Raw genomic sequence first — 17120 nt, 5'->3', positions numbered from 1 at the left:
AGGCATATTACAAACTCCCAAGACTTTTTTCAAAGAATGTGCACATTAGATTGTACATCCATTATAAAATACTCCGCCTCATAACCTCCTAACTCTATTTTCATTTTTAGATTGCCTAAATCTCTTTCTTTTGTTCATAATATATATAATGATGTGCAGGAAAAGGATCCAAAATAGGTGTCATCCTCTAACATAAAGTTCCACCTTATTAGAATTTTTGTCAAATTCCTAAATACTTTCCAACCATTAAGTAATTTAATGCCACATTTGAAAAAAAAAAATACTTTCTAGTTCAATATATTTGTTCTTGTGGTTTGTGCATCCCTTTCTAATATTGGTGCATTTTGCGAGGTCTCCATTGCATTGTGTAGAAATTTATTTGATTTGGATAGATCAAATTTTGATAGTGATGGATAAACTATTAGAAATTATCTTACTTGCTAATATTTTGTCTTCATCTAAGTTAGTACTCCTTGATATTCCTCTTGTCAATATAGTGATTGTAACTACTTATCTATCTTCTTCCCTTTGTGGCTCTACACTGATAATTTTGACCCTCCTTCATTTTTCTTGCCACTTCTCTATCAATTTAGAACATTATTCAATATTGTGTCTAATACCATGGGAGTTTCCACACACTATGTGGGGTTTAGTACAATAGTGTGCAATTTCATTACTTTTCCAAAATTAAAGAAGGTAGGTAGTTCCCCATATCGTCTTCATCCTTGTGCCTTAGTATCCTCCTATTCCCTTGATCATTTTATCATTTAACCCATGAACCCTATGTGCATCAATGATATGCTCCTTCCTGCAGTGACTTAATGTTATTTACATCATGCCACATAGATCTGCAGAAATCATAAAATGGCGTGTTCGCATTAATCTACTTCTATAGCATGCAGCATTGAGGTGGCTTGTGTCCCACAAATTACATATTTCACACAAGTTTTTATTTGTTCTTGTTGGGAAAGGATTTGATGCACAAAGAAAAAAAAGAAAAAAGAGTGAAAAAGTGAAAAAGCATCCCTTGATTTTAGGGATCTATTTCTAGCAGTTGGGAGTTACATGCAAAGTTGTTTTAGAAACTTCCTGCCAAGTGTTGTTTTTTCCTAGATTTGTGGCATGCACGTCATAAACCCTAAATCTCTCAAATATGTTTAACAGATGCCTTAGAGCTCATTTTGCACATTCGATCTTGGAGCTCTGGCATTCCTGAGGCATCTAGGAACCTTTGGCACAGTCGGTGCAGTTTTTTCAGGTAAGTTTTGTTTTTCATGTCTTTTGCCGCTTTTTCTATCGCTTTTCATTTCTTGGCTTGTGTGAGTGCTAATTTCCTTGTTTTATTGAATGCCTACTATTGTTTCAATTTATTTTATCTTTTATCAGTGTCGTTTCAAGTTTTACATTGCATTTCCTTAGTGTCACATGCATAACACTATTTCTACACTTACGGTCGTTGTTGGGGAGACTTTCTTCACGAGCTTCATTGTTTTCCCGTTTGATTGATTTTTGCACTTGCTTGGATTTCGTGCATGTCTTTCTCACTCTGATATGCACCATCTTTGCACACACACTAAGTCCTTCTCGTTTTCAGTTTGCCCTTAGGAAGATATGGGCTGCCTTGGCCCGGATCTTGCTTCTCCCAGCATGCACAACACATTTCGGGAAGTCAAGGCTCTGCCTTACCTCAAGGAATTATGCAGAGGCTACCTAAAACTATCCCAAGTTGTGATATGCGCAGTTTTAGGAGACAATGCTCCAGTCCTTCCCACTGGGACTACGTAATGTGCAGTTCCAACCAGCAACCCAGCCTTACTCAATTGCGCATTCCGCAGTCAACATTCAGCCTCACTAGATTGTGCTCTATGCAGTTCTAGCCAGCATTAAGCCTCATTGGTAGCAAGGACTGCACAATGCGTAGTTCCAACTGACAATCCCACAACCTCTCATAGTCAATGCTGCACAATCTTTCCCAAAAGTCACTCGGTTTGTCGCATGATCAATTCTCAATGTTGCTTTATGTTTTTAATTGACATTGGCTTGTCATGAGTGTCTTGTTTGTCTCCATGTACTACAAGTGTTGAATAAATTCTCATCAGCAAAAGTACCATGGCCTCCAAGAGTGCTGGATTAAAGGACACAATTGAGAACAATATTGGTGACGTGGTTGAACAAGTATCGATGAGCTTACCCGTGTATATAGACACACACATGTTAGTTGAGAAAGACAACAGGATCACATGGCAAGATATCAATAACATATTCTTAGGTAGCTTTGAGGAGAATCTGGAGGACCAACATGTCTATGTCAATATTCATGAGTCAAGTTTCTACATGGTCGCATGCAGGTATCCCTTATTCCCATGCGTAGACTTGATCCACTAGATTGTCTCACACACTGATCCCGAGACAATGGTATTGAGCAGTGTCAATGGAGTAGAGATTGTTGCCTTTAGGGTAGAAGATTACCGTCATATGCATCATTTGTCGTTGTCGGTGAAACGTATGGATACACTGTTCTACACTCCCAACAACAGTGTGAATATAAGAGATATCTTGAAGCGTTGGGTCATAGATCCATTGAAGTTTAGGATGAACCCCAACCAGATTTATAAGACGAAGACACTCAGGAAGGCTTATCAACTCTTGGTCATCTTTGCATGTCACTTATGGCCAAGAGAGCACAGATACCTTCTCACAGATTTGGATGATTGTATTGGATCAATTGGCAAGAAAAGGAAGGCCTTTCAACTCGTCTGACATGTTGGCTCTCCAACTGAAAGTGCACATATCAAATGCCCGTAATCTGCTCAAGGATTAGCAAGAAATATTCTTCATGCCTAACTACCTGCTTGATGTGATATGCTTCCGTCAAGAGTTTCCTCACATGGGTTGGGCACGGACACCTTCAAAGAATGTTGTGAACATATATTGCAAGTTGTTATCTGAGTGTAGCTACCAAGGAGTCATGGCGAGACTATCTGATCACTTCGTCGCCCCGTTGTACACAATGATATTTGAACAAGATCCGCCTTGCATGTCCCAGGTAGAAATGGAATCATTGCTTAACATTGCAGATTGGTACGCTTCACCCGAAGGAACCTTCATCAAAATGTATGGTGTGGAGAAGGCTCCACATGTTTTGTTGAAGTTTTCCATGGACAAACTAGTCATGTCAGAGGTTGCATACTACATCTCCGTAGGGTTTGCAGGAAGACTGTACAAGAATAAAAAGGCACCATGGACTACTCTTCCTTTATGGATTGGGTTGTACAAGATCCATAATTTGAAAGAGGCTGATGTTGAGGTCAAAGATGTCAAGAAGTTTAAGTTCGGCACAAAGAGTTACAATCCGTACGACCTGCATTGCATATGCAAAAAACACTATGTGAAGGTGTACTATCCTTGGATCCACGGGGTGTGACATTAACTAGAGGAAGATCCATGGAGATTTTGCTATAACTCCTCTAGGCTCAATGAACCTGTTAGCATTGTTGTAGAATGGCTCACAATGACCAAGGCAAAAACACCATAGAGAGCAGCAACAACATCAAAGAAAATGAGCAGTTAACCAGCACAAGACAAAGCCAAGAGGAATATTGTTGAAAGTACAGAGGCAGAACAAAACTACAAGTTTAAGGAGGATCCACTTGTTGAAAATTTGGCTTTGGAGATAGAGGCAAAGAGGCGACAACACGAGAGATGAGTAACACAGAAGAACAAAGAAACAAAGATTGGACGAGACAAAGAGGAAGTTGCAGGAAGTTGAGCAGAAGCTTAGAGAAGTACAAGAGTTACACAGAAGAGAGAAGGAAGCACAACATGAACAGGAACAGGATCAGGAGGGAGTGCAAGGTGCACAGATAGATAAATTGCGCCCATACAAATTGAAGACTAAGATCCACCAGCAATGGATAATGAACAAGGTGAGCAGACATAGGAGAAGGAACTTGCTCAACAGGATGAACAGATGGACATGGAGATGGAGCAGCCGGAATAGGATTAGGACACTGACCTCATTCCCAAAGCAACTGAGTTCACCCCACAGACTTCACCAACTCCAACAACAGATAAAGTCCCAAGTGAACAAGGAGAGGTCGTTCTCCTTGACGAGCATTCAGGAGCAGATGTGTACAACATAGCCTTTGATGAGTCACATCACAAAGTTGTACAAGCACGCAGAGCGCATGTCCCGAATTGTCATGCATCACCTGCGCACTTTGAAGAACGGGTGATTGTGTCTGATGTGCGAAGACATCTAGCTGCATTGGTTGATGGTATGAAGGCCTATTCCAAAGCCACGAGCTCGAGTGTGAAGTTATTGATAGCAGAAAATGAGCACATGGCTAAGGACTTGCAAGCAGTCAGGCAAAGGGAATAACAATCAACAGGATCCGCCAAAGCAAAGATGAAGAAAGCCATACTCTCTGAAGTAGAAGCTCTTAAGATAGTTATGCAAAAACTGTATAATAGGTTCATCACCATTCACAAGGTAGTTATCCACCTACATGGTCATCAACAAGACTGCGTCAAGATTGTGTGTATGCTCACAGACATACATATCATTGATGATCATGTACAAACATGGAAAATGAGGTACAAGGGAGCCCCGCTTGACTTGCCCAAGATGATGAATCCACAATAGGAGTTAGAAAAGGCACACATCCGAAGTCAAATATGTAACTGTGAGGAACTCCTGTTGCTCATCACCAATGTTGAGGCTTCATACGCATGGTTGTTAAGGAGCTTGGATGCCTTGGTGAGAAAGTATGACATCCCGTCAATTGGAACACTCACCGAGGCCAAAGAGAAGAACCAAATCCGACTGGAGCTGGACACATACTTTGATCAGCTGATTCTCATGGCCACTAGCACAGATTTGTCATCTTTGTGATACTAAGAAGGTGAAGGATGAAAAACACTCTCTTAAAATGTCTTTCATATGCTTAGATCAAATCTTAATTTTAAAACTATATTTGTAACAATACCAACCTTGCTAAACTATGGAGATTTATGAAAACTTCTTTGCAATTTGTTTACAACATAGAATAAACTGTCAAAGAAAATATATTAATTCCTTCACAAATTTTTTAAAGTTCGATAGATTTAAAATTGATATCAATGAATAATGAAAATGATAAATGTTTTCCTCAAAGGATAGTTGTATTGGTCGAGCCCTCATTGCTAAGTACCTTGCCTATTGGGAGGTCACGAGGTCAAATCTCCTCGATGCCCTTGGGGTTAGGCCTGATATATTAGGCCACTTTGGTGGATCTGTGTGGATTACTGTTGATGGACATAGCGGCCACTACGTGACCATGAACCATGGTTGCCTTAACAAAAAAAAAATACAATGATAAAGGATTATGAAAAATAAAACAACCTTTGTAGGCAAACATATGAAATATCAATTTGGTTTGCATTATTTGCATAGAAAAACTCTTTTATATAAGGTCATATCCCAAGTATTAACCACAACTAACTTTCCTATTATTTACTTGTATAGTCCACACTTGAAAAATATAATTCCTACTTGTCTTAGTTGTGATTCTTTCTATGTAAAGGAGTTTGTTCCTATTTCTTAAAAGTTGTTTAGAACTAGATGTTTTCTAGATTGGTGTGTGGTTGAGATATTCTCTCAACCAAGTGATTGTGTGTCCAAGATAGTATACCTATCTTGAGACAACACTACATGTATTTATATGTAACATTATTTGATTAATTTAAGGTGTGATTAACTTTTCTAAATTGTTATCAGAGCTCATATGAGCCTGGACCTTGGCCCTTCTAGGAGTTGAGGGAAATAGGAGAATAATGTGACCGTGTGAGTGATTGAGTGTGGTTGTTCATTAACTGTGGCAATGTGTGTTTATCCATCTAATACATAAAGAAGTGACATGTTAGTGGTGACTGCAAGTAGCATTGTCTGTGAGTTACAGCTTTGAGAATAATTGTGTGTGGCTTATGACTGGACACAGTGTGGAGACTTGGCATCTGATCCCTGCCATTAAAAATGCTCTATGAGCGATTCGGTGGCCAGTAGAGATGACTAAGCAGAACACAGGTGGGGAGAGTCATTTCGCTCCTTTTTCATTCAAAGAATTTAGCGATTCCGACATTGGTACCATATTTTCATGGCGAAATCACTCACGTTATTTCTCTATCTCGTTTCTCTCTGCAATGTTGGGAACCCATCATGGGCGCAGACATACTACACCAGCTCCTTCGACAAAAACACAACTAAATTTCTTGGGCACAGTACCATGCGTTGGCAAACTGAGTTTGAACATTTGGACAATAAAGGTTACATTATCAGAAGGGTAATTACCATTGAATCGAATATATGTTTTTTTTGTCATTTCATGGTGAAGGAATCACTATTTATACTGAACCCCAATGATGGAGAGATCGAAGGTGAAGCAATGCGAATTATTGTTCATCTGATCACTTGTTTTTAGATTTAAACTGCGGTTTTAGCGCAAAAATTGGATCTCCATTGCCTTGGAGGGTTTTTTGGGATAGATTCTTTGGAAAAAATAGATCAGAGGTTGTAATTTGGTGATCTAGCAAGCTATCTGGTAGAAAAATTAGTTGTATATCTCAGTGTGTATTGGAGAATCGACATAAAATATTTTTCTCGCTTTGATTGTGCAAAGCGTACATAAGGAAGCAATCTATAGCTTTAGTCAGGGTTTTGAAAAGTGGCATTGACATAATGTTCAGGTAAAGGGTGTTGGTAAAACTCCATATAGTCGTTTTCTTAATGGCCTTGCAGTTCTTCGTAGCAACATTAGAGAATTGTTGTGTAGTGAAGAGATGGACTCCCATGGTGTTCCAACAACTCATGCCTCTATCTTCTCACCACATGAAAATGCATTTTTCGGGACATGTTTTATGATGGTAATCTAAGAGAGGAAGCAAGAGCGATTGTTTGTTGTGTGGAACACTTTCCTATGTTTTGGATTAGTGGAAATGTTGATATACTCCAACTATGGTGTGATTGTTTTTCAAATAGTGGTTTAAAGTCATCTGTGGGTAGAGATATATAATTTTAATGTTCTGTTAATATGAAAGTTTATTTTTTATCTTGGAATCATGAATAAAAATATTGAGCCCTATTGAGCCTAGCTAAATCAATATAGGTAAATTTATTTTGTTAGAATTCTTGACTCTAACAAATGACAAGTTAAGCATGGAATTCCAAGACTTAATTGACAATGAAAAATACAAATATGCTCAAGATGTGAATAATTTCAAAAGATGAGGTAAAGGAGCAACAATAGCCATTAAAGGATGATAGACAACCAAGTTAAAGTCTGTGTGAGTTTGTGGAATAGACTCATGATGATGATGTATTATGTTTCATATACATTTATTAGTAAGAAAATCTAGGATGTTTTGTAGTGGTATTTGTAAAGTATATACCTTGTAACTCCATGAGTCGGAGTGTGTAATGTAAGCCTGATGAAGCATGTGTACCCCCATAAAGTTCGTGGTAATCTTAAAACCACTATGTAAGTGTAGTTTTTTGGTAAGCCATAAACCACTTTGCATTGTAGGTTTATGGTAAGCCAAAAACCACGTGTGGGGGTGAAGTGGACAGAGATTCTTGTAGCCATGGTTTAGGGTTAACCAATAAAACCCTGGGCATGGTTTAAGGAAAGCCCATAAAACCCTAGGCATGGTTTAGGGTAAGCCAATAAACCCAGAGCATGGTTATGGGTAATCTGAGAAACCCATGATGACAATGATGGAGGGGGACTTGTAATTATAGGTACATGTATGGAGGTATTGGTTGAATGAACCATATATACAAATATGGAGATATTGGTTGACTGAACCATGTACACGAAAGAAATCCTAGTTAACTGGTGATTGGTACTCATGCATTCCAGTAGATGGTTGTTCCTTTATATGGACGTTGGCATATTCTTTTTTATCATGTTTGTAAACACTGGGACCGCAACTAGACTTTGCAGATTGAGATCGCGACAAGTAGTTGTGTAGGGGGCGACTTGAAACATATCATTCCTTCTTGTCTCAATTGTGATTCTTTCTATATAAAAGAGTATGTTCTTATTTCTTAGGAGTTGTTTAGATCTAGATGTTTCCTATATTGGTGTGTGGTTGGGATATTCTCTCAACCTAGTGATTGTGTGTCCAATATAATCTACTTATCTTGAGACAACACTACATGTATTTATATGTAATATTATTTGATTAATTTAAAGTGTGATCAATTTTTATAAATTCCACTTCACTTTTTAAAAACATTTAAAATTAAAATTAAAACTCCTTTTTCATAATAATGTAGATAAAAATTGACAAATGTAAAATTATCATAATTTAACATAAATTTTGATTAGATATTCAACTTGATCTAAGAAGAACAAATAATCTTCCTTTACACAGTATTTTCAAAAAGTGATTCTATTAATTTTTATTAATTTAAAATAAAGAACGGGAAGAATAAAAACACTGAAGCGTACATAGGAAAAGGATATTAAAGTATAAGTGGTTGATGAAATTTTGGGAAGAATAAATGACAATCTTGACAGAGTTTAAAATTGCATGTAATTAAATGTTTCCAAATTCTGGGGGAAAAAAATTAAATATTTCTATATTTCATTTTACCTAATTTAATGGAGTCGTTATTTTATTACAGTGCTCCTTGGAAAAAATGGCATTGCACAGTGGAAATTGGAATACTTTTCCTAAAGCATTAACTTTCCAGTCTGTATGGTTGTGTGAGGAGGGTTCACGTTTTTGGAATGACGAAATATTTCATAAAACTGACCTGCTTCCAATAGTGAAAATAAGAAGAAAATGGGGCCATTTTGGAGGGGACAAATACCTTGCTTCCACCCACCTCAAGTCAAGTCAAGTTGCTGCTTCCCAGCTACTCAGTTCGAATGGACTGGAGAAAAAAAAAGGTACTCATGGTTGCCTACCACTTCATGGATGCATTCAGTCCAATTTGAGAGCAGTAGGGTTGAATATCTGGGTTTTTTATTATATTTCTAAGCGTTTGAAGTGGAAGTGGAAAAATAAGCCAAAATCTACTATTTTGCATATAATTAAGGATGGTTCTGGTATAATGAAGTGTAGTTATAATTAGATTAAAAAAGCAAGCAATGTGAATGATTGGATCAAAAATGATGGTCGGAGTTTTGAATTTATTTTCATTAGAAGAATTAAATTTCTTATTATTTTCCTACTTTTGTTTATAATTATTACTAGTCTTCATTGAATTAAATTTCTAACTTTTATATCTATTAAATTTTCATTTTTTTTTGGTAGATTGCATGTATTGCATGGTTCGAAAGGGGTTTACTCAAATTCATTTTTTCTAGTTTCTTCAATGGCTCAAAATTCTTCAAATCTTGATTTTCATCGATAGTTTTGTAATTATTAAAGTATCTGTCTTCAACTTCACTTTGGGCATACTCACTATATAAAGTATCAATTGCATGTTTTTATGAAGTATTCTCATCTATAATCTTTCTTTCCGATTTGACATCTTTTACTCTTATTCTAGATAAGTTATCTCAACATATTCTTTTAGTGTCTCTCTTTCCTCCTTACACTCCTCAAGCACATCCTCTCTTCCCTCCCCTCCCACTACGCTATTGCTACTACCTAGCATGGTTTCTTCCCTTTTCCTTAAATTAGGTAAGACATGGTTTTTTGCTATAATTTAAACATCATGTAGAAATATTTATTCAATCCCTTTGACTCCTTGGTTTCTCTTTGAATCTCCTTCTCTATCTACCAACTCCTTAGTACAACATTGAATGTATGATAAAAAAAATGGGCTCATTTCTCCTTGAAATTTTATTTTCAACACTGCTCTTTTGACAAAACCATATATGTTCATATCAATCCTCCATGTCCTTGTATCTACTCATTAACTCTATTTATCATAGATAACTGAAAATCGCAATGGCATTCTATTTGTCAATGTGCCCAACTTTCCAAATTAGCTATATGTGTATCCCACTAGTGTGCAAGGGTACCTTTCACAATCATGTCTGAAGATTGTATTATTTTTTCTTCTAGTATGAACTCCTTAAATACCATGAAATCTAAAGGGGCCATGCAACACATCTCCAATCTAGTGCACATATTTCTCAACTAATGTGCATCTTCTATTGGACATCTCATATCCTCTTTCATACCATCTATTCATTGCATCTTCATAATTTGTATCAAAAGAATATATTATCCTCCAACTCAACTCTCCATTTGCAATTGAATTTGTGTAGTCATTTTTTACTGATATAATTGCATATATTCCCAAAACTAAAGTTTGAACTTCATCATTGTTTGAGTACATGAATCTTTCACCTTTAATGGGATCCAAAGGTGCAACAACCCTTAGTGCATCTATTTCAAAGACATCTTCTTCTTCTTTAAATTCATAATTGCATTGTCATCAAATGTCCAATATATTCCCAAAAAAATTGGGTAAGGATCCTTTCCATCCATTATTTCATTCATTTCAAAATAAACCAGTGTCTTTTCCCCATCAATGTCAACCTCTACATCCTCTGCCCCTTGATGGGATAAATCCTATACAGATTTGCTAATCTTAGTTGAATAGGTGACTAAACTAGCTTTGGTCTCCCCATAAACTCCCAAGACTTTTGTGAAAGAATGTTCATGTTAGATTGTAGATCCATTATAACATACTCCATCTCATAACCTACTAACTCTATTTTCATTTTAGATTCCTTACATGTCCTTATCTTGTTCTTAATAATGTTGTTTTGGAAAAGGATCCAAGATAGGAGTGTCATCCTCTAACATAAATTTCCACCTTATTAGAATCTTTGTCAACTTCCTATATGCATTCCAACCATTAAGTAATTTCCATTTGAGAAAATAATTTACTTTCCTCTCTAGTTCAATATATTTGTTCGTATGGTTTGTGCGTCCCTCTCTAACATTGGTGCATTCTATGAGGTCTCCATTTCATTACGTAGTAATTTCTTTGATTTGGGTAGGTCAAATTTTGATGGTGATGGATAAATTATTATAAATTATCTTACTTGATAATATTTTTTCTGCATCTAGGTTAGTACTCCTTGATCTTCCTCTTGTCAATACAATGATTGTAACTACTTAACTATCTTCTTCCCTTTGTGGCTTTAAACTTACCATGTTGACCCTCTTTCATTTTTCTTCCAACTTCTCTATCAATTTAGAACATTATTCAATATTGTGTCCAATACCATGGCAATGTCCACACACTATGTGGGGTTAAGTACAATAATGTGCAATTTTCACTAATTTTCCATAATTAAAGAAAGTAAATAGTTCACCATATCGTCTTCATCCTTGTTCTTAGTATCTTGCTATTCCATTGGTAATGCTATCATTTGACCCATGAACCCTATGTGTATCAATGATATGCTCCTTCTTGTAGTGACTTAAAATTATTTACATCATTCCACATAGATTTGCAAAAATCGTAAAATGTTGTGTTCACATTAATCTAGTATTTCTATAGCATGGGGCATTGAGGTGGCTTGTGTCCCACAACTTGCGTATTTCATACAAATTTCATTTTGTTCTTGTTCGGAAAGGATTTGATGCACCAATCAAAATTTAATTAGTCAACACTAGATATTCATTTTTATGGTGACATGCTATTCTACATAAAGTACATGGCACATTCTCTCTTCTAGCCTTACACTTGGCCATATCTTATAGTTGCATTAGGGGAATATTGAGGTCTAAAATGGGCATCCTAAGGAAATTATAAAATAATAGTGGAAATAATAAAATAAGACTAGATTACATCATCAAATTTTAGAGGGAAAAAATAAAAAACTATTTTTTCAACTCGTATTTTCAACTTATCTCCCTATGGGTTTACTCAAATTTCAAGCGACAACACACTTTGGATGCATAATTTGATCCCTCATCCAAGGAGTGCCCATGTTACATACTTTTGATGGATTCTGCTACACAAAAAATGAGAAATACATAAAAAAACGTGAATTGTGATCACATTTTCTCATTTTTCGTGTAGCGGGGTCCATCGAAAGAATGAAACATGGGTACTACTTGGATGAGGAATTAAATTTTACATCCAACGAGTACTGCCACTCAAAATTTGAGTAAAAACTTAGGGAGATAAGTTGAAAATAAGAGTTGAAAAAATAGTTTTATTATTTTTTAATCTTTTTACTTTTTTTACTCCAAAAATGGTGTATCATCCCCCATGGTTGACAACATCATCTTGAATCCTATTGGTCCTTATAAAGTTTATTTTGGCTATATATTTTTCTTAGGAGGCCCATTTTAGACCTCAAAATTCCCCTAATGGACTAGTTAAGGCATCCAATTGATTTTGAACCTACATTAATCGTAAGATTGATTGAACACATCCCCCTATGGATTCGAGGAGTGTAACTATATGAAAGGCTTCAACATATGTGGATATCTTATGTTGAGTAAGGGGAATTCTAATATGCGAGAATAGTATTAGAATGAACCACTCTCTATGCTAGACATATTGGCTTTGGAATGTCATTTTTTCCACCAGATCCTTAAATATTTGATCATAGTCCTGAATTATTTTCTCCCGCTTTTTGTTTTATTTCCTTCAACTCTACAAGGCATTAGTTTTTAAATATGGGCTATTTTAGTTCTTTCATCAATTCATTCTTTATTTCATTTATACCTTTGGTTTGTCCTACTGGAAGATATATTTCGTCATTCATGTACCATTGTATATCTTTGTCTTTAAAAGGGATTTCTAAATGCACATTCCTTTGTGCTTTATATGTGATTTTATTCATGGTCTAAATTGCTTAACACACAAACTAGTATTGCTTGGCATCATTCCTCCAAGTTCCATGGAACATGGGGGGCCTAATAATTGTATCAATTGTTGTTCTTTCCATTAAAATATTGAAATTTCTTGTCATTGCTCCACCTGTATTATTTGTTACTATTCCTATTCTTTGCTCGTTTATATTTCTAACTTCTATATTTATCACAAAATTATCATTTTTTTAGATTACATGTAGGGGATGGTTCTAAAGGGGTTTGTTCAAATCCATTGTCTCTAATTTCTTCTTCAATGTATCTAGAGAATTCTTTGATCTTCATTTTCTCCAATAGCTCTACAATTGCTAAAGTATCATCACTTTTAGTGGAATCATCCTTCACTTAACTTAGGGAATATTTTTTTTATAAATCATCAGTTACATGTTCCTCAAAATCATTCTTATCATTAACCTTCCATCAGGGATTGATATCTTCTACTTCAACTCTATCATAAATTATCATGGTATATCTTCTAGTGCCTCTCTTCTCTTTAAACATACCTCTAGTTCCTCTCTTTCCTTTGCATACTTAGGCATACCATCTCTCTCTCTCTCTCTCCCCATACTACTGCCTAGTATGTCCTCTCTCATTTTCTTTAAAGTATCCATCTGTAGCTTCCAAATTGTTTTGCATAATACGTTCTTGCATTCATATCTCCTTGTCACAACTTTATTTCACTCCTTGAGATCCTTTTCTTATGATCTATTTCATCTTCCCTTCCTCTTTCATCAAGCCCCCCTTTCTAAGGGCTTATGTTTCCATCGTGCTTGATATCATGTACATCAACCCTTTGTACAAAAACAAAATCTTATTCCATAATAGGATTACTTTGAGAAATATTCCTAATGGCCTCATCCTTAAATACCTCTCATTAATGCTAAAAGAGGTCAACTATAATTAATAGCAAACTCTACAATGTAACCCTCCTTAACTTCTTGAAACTAATATTCTATTGCATGCAACCACTAGTTATCTAATATATTGAGCCTTTCAAGTATATCTTGATAACAAATTATAGGTCCTTACCTTGCGTTCAAATCAAATCATACTCTGTAACAGTGACCTATTGTGTCATAGTCTATAATAGTGATTATATCCCAAGTATTAATCACAACTAACCCATTTATTATGGAGTTGTATAATCCATTTCACTAAATCCCAAGTATTAATCACAACTAATCCGTTTATTATAAAGTTGTATAGTCAACTTCACTTAATATTATTAAAATTTTACTAAATATATTAGAAAGCAAAATAGATTTTAATCAAGATCAAATAATAAATTTAATTTGCTCTTCTTAAAAAGATGAAAAAAATATATATAACATTTAAAAATAAAAATAAAATTAATAAATTTATTTGGATCTTCTGAAAGATGAAATTTTTTTTTTTCTAACATCTAAGATCTTCTAAGAAAGATAAAAGAAAAGAATATATAACATCTAAAATTACTTTATGAGAAAAGAATATATAATCTCTAAAAATAGAATTAGAATTTCACATATTTTTAATTAACTATTAAAAATGTAGAATTATATTTGATTAGAGATTAAATTTGATCCATAAAATTGAAAATAACAAATAATCTTTGTTTACACATTATTTTAAAAAATTTAATATAAAATAAAGAATTGTAAGAACATCCATAAGAATAAAAAAACCCGAAGTGTAAATATTAAAGTATAAGGGTTTAATGAAATTATGGGAAGAATAAAAAAACCTTGAGTGTAAATATTAAAGTATAAAGGGTTTAATAAAATTATGGGAAGAATAAATGACATTCATTGTTTAAAATTGCATGGGATTAAATATTCCATATTTCTTTTCATGGAGTCATTATTTTATTTCAGTGCTCCTTGACATGATTAGGGAATCTCGTGTTGGTGGATACACCAGCAGGGGTTGGAAAAAATTGCATTGCATAGTGCTTTGTATGGTGGAAATTGGAATACTTTCGTAAAAGCATTAACTTTCCAGTCTGTATGATTGTGTTAGGAGGGCCCACGATATGGAAGCCATCTGTAAAGGTTCCTCCCATCTCTGTAATACGAAGTTCTGTAACAAAGCCTGGAATTGATTCCCATCAGAAATACGTTGGAATCGCAATAGAAATTGGTACTATAGAGATTGAGGGTATCCAAACCTACCCCTCTTAAGTAGGGCCACTGTAAATAGTGAAAAGAAGAACAAGGTGGGGCCATTTTGGAGGGGACAAATGCCTTGCTTCCACCCACCTAAAGGCAAGTTGAGTTGCTGCTTCCCAGCTGTTGAGTAGGAATGGACGGGATAAAATAAATAAATACTCATGCTTGCCTGCTACTTCATGGATGCATTCACTGCAATTTGAGAGCAGAAAGATCTGAATATTGTTACTGCTTTTGCGGTGGGAAGAGAAATCTTGAGCGCCTCTCATTTGGAAGACCTTGCGCTTTCTCACTCTTGTGAACGCAATGGCCTGCTGCTCAGATATTGGGAGTGGGGCTGCAGCCAATGTTTTGCCCAGCCTCTTGAAAAGGTTTGTTCAAGAGGTGAAATTGGTCATCTCTTTGCCTCAATCTTTCCGCGACATGGAGCATGAAGTTGAGCGTCTGAACAATCTAGTAAATGATATAAATGTGGAGCTCGCTCAACTACAAATGAACCCTAGAAGTGTAGTGAGAGCTTGGCTGGATAAGGCAGGCGACGCCATAGAACGATCACGGTCTATTGGCAGACAGTACGAGCTACACAAGAACTGTCTCAATTGGTGTCCTAATTACGTCTGCCGCTACAGAGTCAGCCAAGATATCAGAGATTGGAAAGCAACTGTTGCTCAGCTCCACGCAGAGAAGGATTGTGATTTTCCTCCAACCGGGGAATACGGGGATTCTAATCCGCCCGCCCAGTTGCCCATTTGGACCCCCGAAGCTGGTTTTGAAGGAAATGCAATAAAATTTTTACAGTCGGAGGTTGAGGAGAGGTTGACAGAAGATAGCAACACCCGAATTATTGGTGTGTACGGCATGGGGGGTGTCGGTAAGACTTCGCTGCTTCAGACCATCAACAACAGCCTCAAGGTACGGAGTTCTTTTGATCCCATCATTTGGGTAACAGTTTCCAAAGATTATGATATCTCAACGCTGCAAGATTGCATAGCCAGTAGGTTAAACTTACAGCAAAATTTCCCTGACAAATCTGATTTGGAAGGGCGAAAGCATAGGTTGTGGTCTTATTTAAAGAATAAAAGATTTCTTATTCTTCTAGATGACATGTGGAAGACTCTTGAGCTGCAAAGCCTAGGAGTGTCAATGAATGACACTGGTTCTAAAGTTGTTTTGACTACTCGAAATAAACGAGTATGTACCAGTATGGGAGCCAAAGATCCAATAAAAGTGGTGCCTCTGTCGGAAGAGGAGGGCTGGCGGCTGTTTTCTAGGCGAACAAATGTTCCACAGGAAATAGAAGGCATTGCAAGGCAAATAGCAGGGGAATGCAAAGGTTTGCCTCTCGCTATAAATGTAGTTGCCGCTGCGATGGCAGATAAAGTTTATCCACATGAGTGGGAACATGCTCTATGTTGCCTATGTTGCCCTCTTATATAGACAATTTGATATTTCTATGGAGAAATAAAGCTTTTATCCGAGATATGTCGAAGCTATAATTTTTTAATTAAGATGGGGCAAAGTCATATATTATACCTTCAACATAAGATGCGTAGAAGTCACGTTGTGAATGAAAGAAATAATTAATTATTGATTATTTTTAAGACTTCGAACTTTATTTTTTTAGATGATAAGTTTTTACTAATACTGTTAATTCCTCACTAAATGTGTATACCCAGTTCTGGGCTCCCGTTTTTTTGATGAGTGTAAAAGTTTTTATTAATACACGATTTCATATGTAATTATGTATCTATTTTAAGTAAAATTAAGTTTGATATATTTTTAGTATGCATTGTAATGGTTTTATGTCGTTTTCATGGAAATTAGTTTATATAATTTTTGTTGAGATGGTAATTTTTTTTGTTGTGTAAGTTTTATTTTTGAATATATAAATAATTTTTTTTCTTGAAAAATTGAAAGCATTTGTATTGTGTATATTATATAATTTAATCTTACCATTTCAATAAATTTTTGGTAAGTTTTAAACAAAATCAATTAAAAATATATTTATTAAAATACAAAACATAAAAAAATAAATTAAACTAAAATAAATAATCTAAAATTTAAAATACAAAAACATTAAAAAATTAGATTGAACTAAAATAAATAATCTAAAAAATGTTGTATTTTCATTATTTT

General features: G+C 35.4%; 1 protein-coding gene across 1 annotated transcript; it reads left to right on the top strand.

Annotated features, from left to right (window-relative positions):
- Positions 1 to 15290: 15290 nt before the first annotated feature.
- On the top strand, positions 15291 to 16421 carry LOC149161397 (disease resistance protein UNI-like). The gene has a single exon (XM_089434863.1). The coding sequence runs from the start codon at positions 15291 to 15293 to the stop codon at positions 16419 to 16421; it is 1131 nt and encodes a 376-aa protein (XP_089290989.1).
- Positions 16422 to 17120: the final 699 nt, after the last annotated feature.

Source organism: Pinus tabuliformis, chromosome 5_2 (assembly GCF_031772625.1).
Source record: "Pinus tabuliformis cultivar Carrire ecotype Pingquan chromosome 5_2, CPIR1, whole genome shotgun sequence".
Classification (NCBI taxonomy): Eukaryota; Viridiplantae; Streptophyta; class Pinopsida; order Pinales; family Pinaceae; genus Pinus; species Pinus tabuliformis.
Note: the sequence above shows the minus strand (reverse complement) of the source record. Positions and strands in the feature narration are given on the sequence as shown.

Excerpts from the sequence above, each read along its gene's own strand:
- LOC149161397 (XM_089434863.1), top strand. The coding sequence starts at position 15,291 with ATGGCCTGCTGCTCAGATATTGGGAGTGGGGCTGCAGCCAATGTTTTG.